The 3,934-nt window shown below is 52.8% G+C and overlaps 1 protein-coding gene across 1 annotated transcript in view; it reads right to left on the reverse strand.

The window, feature by feature from the left end:
• The window catches only part of RAP1GAP2 (RAP1 GTPase activating protein 2), a 151,883-nt gene extending 148,274 nt beyond the window's left edge, over positions 1-3,609 (reverse strand). Inside the window, exon 1 of the mRNA XM_012810908.1 lies at positions 3,503-3,609. Coding sequence (XP_012666362.1) covers positions 3,503-3,609 — 107 coding nt within the window. The remainder of the gene's footprint in view (positions 1-3,502) is intronic.
• Between the last annotated feature and the right edge of the window lie 325 nt (positions 3,610-3,934).

Raw genomic sequence — 3,934 nt, forward strand, 5'->3', positions numbered from 1 at the left:
TTAGATTCACTCTGTCCCCAGAGCCTGCCAGTCAGTACTTGCTGAATGATAAACCCAAATTTTCCTCTTCATGAACCCCATAATGGATGGGAGCTGTCCCAAAATAACTACCCCCCATAAGAAGTAGATTTATTTTCCTTTTATGCTGCTACTTGACCTCTCTGTGGTTCAGAAAATCACACCCACACTTGAGTGTGACCCAGAACATATATATGTTGATTGTGTTCCTCTGACTCCAACTTTCCCACCAAAGGTGCTTATTCCCCACGCCCCAAGGGACCAAGCTCCTTACCACCCACTTCTGTCACCACTGAGAAGCGCTCAGGACCTTACTCTCATCTGCCACATCTTTAAGAAACCATGCTCTTAAAATCCAACACTTTAAAGGCACAATCATTACAGTGGTTTCCAAATTGCAGTCCCCAAGAAAGGATGCATGCAGGTGCCTCCTGGGAACCAGGCTCTAATCCAGTCCCCTCTCAGACACATCATTGCTTCTGCAGGGTCCTGTTTCACAGTAACACTGGAAGATGGCCAGAAAGAGGCAGACCCCCAGGCTGTCCCACAGCTCTGGTAGAGAGCGGTCAAGTATGAGGCTGATGAGCCTTTCTCCAAGAGGCAAGCTGAGGTTGCAGTTTTTGGATAATTCTCAGGAACTACTGAGAGCACCTGGGAGTCTCCTGGTTCTGGACCTATATGGGATATCTGTTTCATATCTGCCTCATTCCCATCATCCCCGGTACACTTCCCTCTCCCCTAATATGCAATATTTCTAAGTAGCCTAGAGAGAGTAGGAGGTTGACAAGGATCACTGGGCCATCACTGCAAGCCACATGCAACCATTTCAACCCTTAAGGCTAAGAGCCAAGAGTCTTATCTGCACAAGCTTGTCAATTAGAGGTGCTGGGAAGATCGATGAAATGATCAGGCCTCCTGGAAGGATAAGGAGAGGCCTGAATCTGATCTGACCCTGTGATGAGAGAGGGATGAAGAAAGAACTCAGCAAATTTAACACCCAGCATGGAGTTTGAGGAATGCTTAGTGAGGCTGGAAGCTACAGCCTACTCCAGCCCCTAACCTCCCAGCTCCCTGCCTCTGTAGCTGCCAGTGCCTGCAGAGCAAGGGTCAATAGTGTTCACTGCACTAATTTCAGATGCTTAAAGACAAAGAAACACCATACACAAGAGAAGCAAAGATCATTTAGATTTAGGACCAAGATGAAACCAATTCCTTTCTCTCCTTGGGTAGGTTAAGCCCTTGGTGAAAGCCTTCAGCATCGCTGGAGCAACAGAAGAATGCAATGAAGCCAAGGGCTGGGAAGGCCACTCATGCCTGCCTGCGTTGCAGGGAAGAGTACAGTGAAGAAAGACAAGACACCACGGGACTGGGGCGCCCTGGCCCCAACCACCCCTTGTCTCTGTCTAGGTCCTTCCCTGTGCCTCACTGCATCCCCCCAGGCCTGCCCAGCTGCCTCCTTGACCCATACCCAGTCAGAGAAAAATGAAAGCAGTTCTGATCAAACCCCCTTCATCCTTGCACAGCACTTCATACCCTTCAGTTGCATCTTCACCTACAATATCTCAGTTGAGCCTCACAAACCCTTTGTGTGGAAGCAGAAACTGAGCCTTAGGGACTTTAAACCTATATCATCACATCATAGTCAACAGGACTAAAACTTCTAGCTCCCTGTTCAGGGGCTTGTCCACCTCACCACTCCTTCTGTACTCAAAGCTGGGAACTGTTCCGATGCGAGGCATCTATCAGGTATGTTCTCCTTTTCGTCCCTCAAAGCAGACCCAAGTTGTCTCAGACCTGCAATCTCATCTATCCTTCTAACTTTAGAGAGTTGGCTTGTTCATCCTCCTCTACAGATAAAATGCTAAACAATAAGGGACAGAGGAGAATCAAAACCCAGCATTCAGAGCTGAGCTCCAGAGTTCTGACGACAGCTTTTATTAAGTGTCCCTAGCCTCAGCCACTCCCAGATCACCTGCAGGGTTTCTGCCATATTCAATACCATTTGTATTATTATTACTACTACATCTATTCAATAGACTCATTCTTACGACTTCATACATTTAATTGATAGGGATGCTTTATATCACCGCAAGTGTAAAAACCAGTACCACTGCCGATAATAATAAATAGTATAAAAACAAGATAACCTTTAAGCTCTATAGGCAGGTACTGCTCACCACTCAGATGCCTGAGCCAGAGGTCTGCCCTCTGTTTGTTACAAAACGAAGATTGGGGGGCGGGGGGGAAGGTGTTAAAGCCTGACTAGCACCAACTCTGAAACTTTATCCTTGAAGAAATCACAAGAATTAGTAGAGAAGTGAAAAGGGAAGAACTTTCTCACTAGGTGACTCAATGTTATTTTATGCTTAACCACTTTAAGTCATTTTACAGCTTCATCCTATCTTATTAGACTACATCATGGGAAGGAAGGACAATAGGGATGACAGACAACCTCACCACAAGGGGAACGAATGCCAGCTCCTCTAAGTCCCTCCCCCTCACTGCCCACCACCTCCCCCAGGTACACCCAGCTTCTGGGCAAATCCAGGGGCTGCTTTTCACCACCCAGGTGTCTCTGTAGCCTTTGTCTTACACAGAGTGCAGCACTAACTACTCCAAAAACTCCTGTGCAAATTAGGATCCAGCAGGGCCACCGCATCCTGGCAGCTTCAATGTCCCCCACTCTGCCCTAGTTGCTGGGAGGCTCTGCCATGTACCCTAGGAGAAGAGGGAGGCTTTGTGCCAACTACCTGCACAGGCAGCTCCCTGGGGTCTGGGGGATGTCAGGCCTACAGCTGGGGGCTGGAATGCAGGACGGTGCCCTGGAACCTCCTTTGCCCACCCCAAATCCCACACCTCTCACCACACACGTCGTCCAAAGTGTCGAGAAAACGATTTTCAACACCCAGAAGCAAGCAGAAGAGCAAACCCAGGAAAGGCGGAGAGTCAAAGATAGAAAAACCCAACAACAGAGACGAGGTGATGGGGCGCAGGAAAAGGCGGGGAGTGGGGGCAGCCGTGCAACCTCCAAACTTGCTCCTTGCTAGCAGCCCGAGCGCAGAGCAAGTGCATTTCGGCCAGGCGGGCACCTCGCGGGCTCAGCCAAGTTGCAGAGAAGCAAATGGCAACACCGCGCATTGAGCTGCCCCGGCTGAGCCGGGATTGCCGCCCCGGCTGGATCAAGGCTTCCCAAACTGCAGGCTTTGGGAAAAGCCTCGCGATCTGCAAATGCAGGGTCTGGGGGCGAAGGACTTGGTGTCCCTCTGTCGGAGATGAATCCCTCCCAGCCGCCCTTCGGCTCAGCCAATGTCCTGCCTGGGTTTCCTCGGACTAAGCTCCGGACTTGGTCACCACGACAGCGCCTGGAGAGGAGGCTTTTTTCCATCCCAAACGGACCCAAATAGCCGTTGAAAAGTCCACCCCAAAGAAAACTGGGATTTAGCACGAGAGCAAGGGAAAGGGGAGGCGGCGCTGCCAGGCATACCTTTTCTCTTTATTCTGTTTTCGGGATTTGTGCAGGAGTCCGATGAGCACCACCGCGGCGCGGATCCCCGCCTTTCGGCAATGCATCCTCCCTGCCGGCTGGGACATGGCGAGGCCGCCGGCGGTGCCCGGCCGCGCCCTCGCCCGCCCGCCGCGCGTCCCCGCTGCCCTGGCTCAGCGCGCTCCGCGCCGCCCGCACCCGGCCCCTCCGCCCGCGCCCCGGCCCTCGGCCGCCCGCCTCTCATGGGCCCCGCCCCGCCTAGGTGCGCTCTGGGGGTCAGGTGACTGGGCGCTCACTTCCCAACGACCTTCAGCTTCTCCTCGGGGCCCGCGGGGCGGCTGGCGTCCGCTCCCCCGGCGCAGGCATTTCCGAGGCTCGCTCGGGGCGCGGCCCGGGCCCGCGGCTGCCGGCTCTCACTCAGACTCGCCGCCC

Source organism: Otolemur garnettii, unplaced genomic scaffold (genome assembly GCF_000181295.1).
Source record: "Otolemur garnettii isolate 467f Iridium unplaced genomic scaffold, OtoGar3 scaffold00145, whole genome shotgun sequence".
Classification (NCBI taxonomy): domain Eukaryota; kingdom Metazoa; phylum Chordata; class Mammalia; order Primates; family Galagidae; genus Otolemur; species Otolemur garnettii.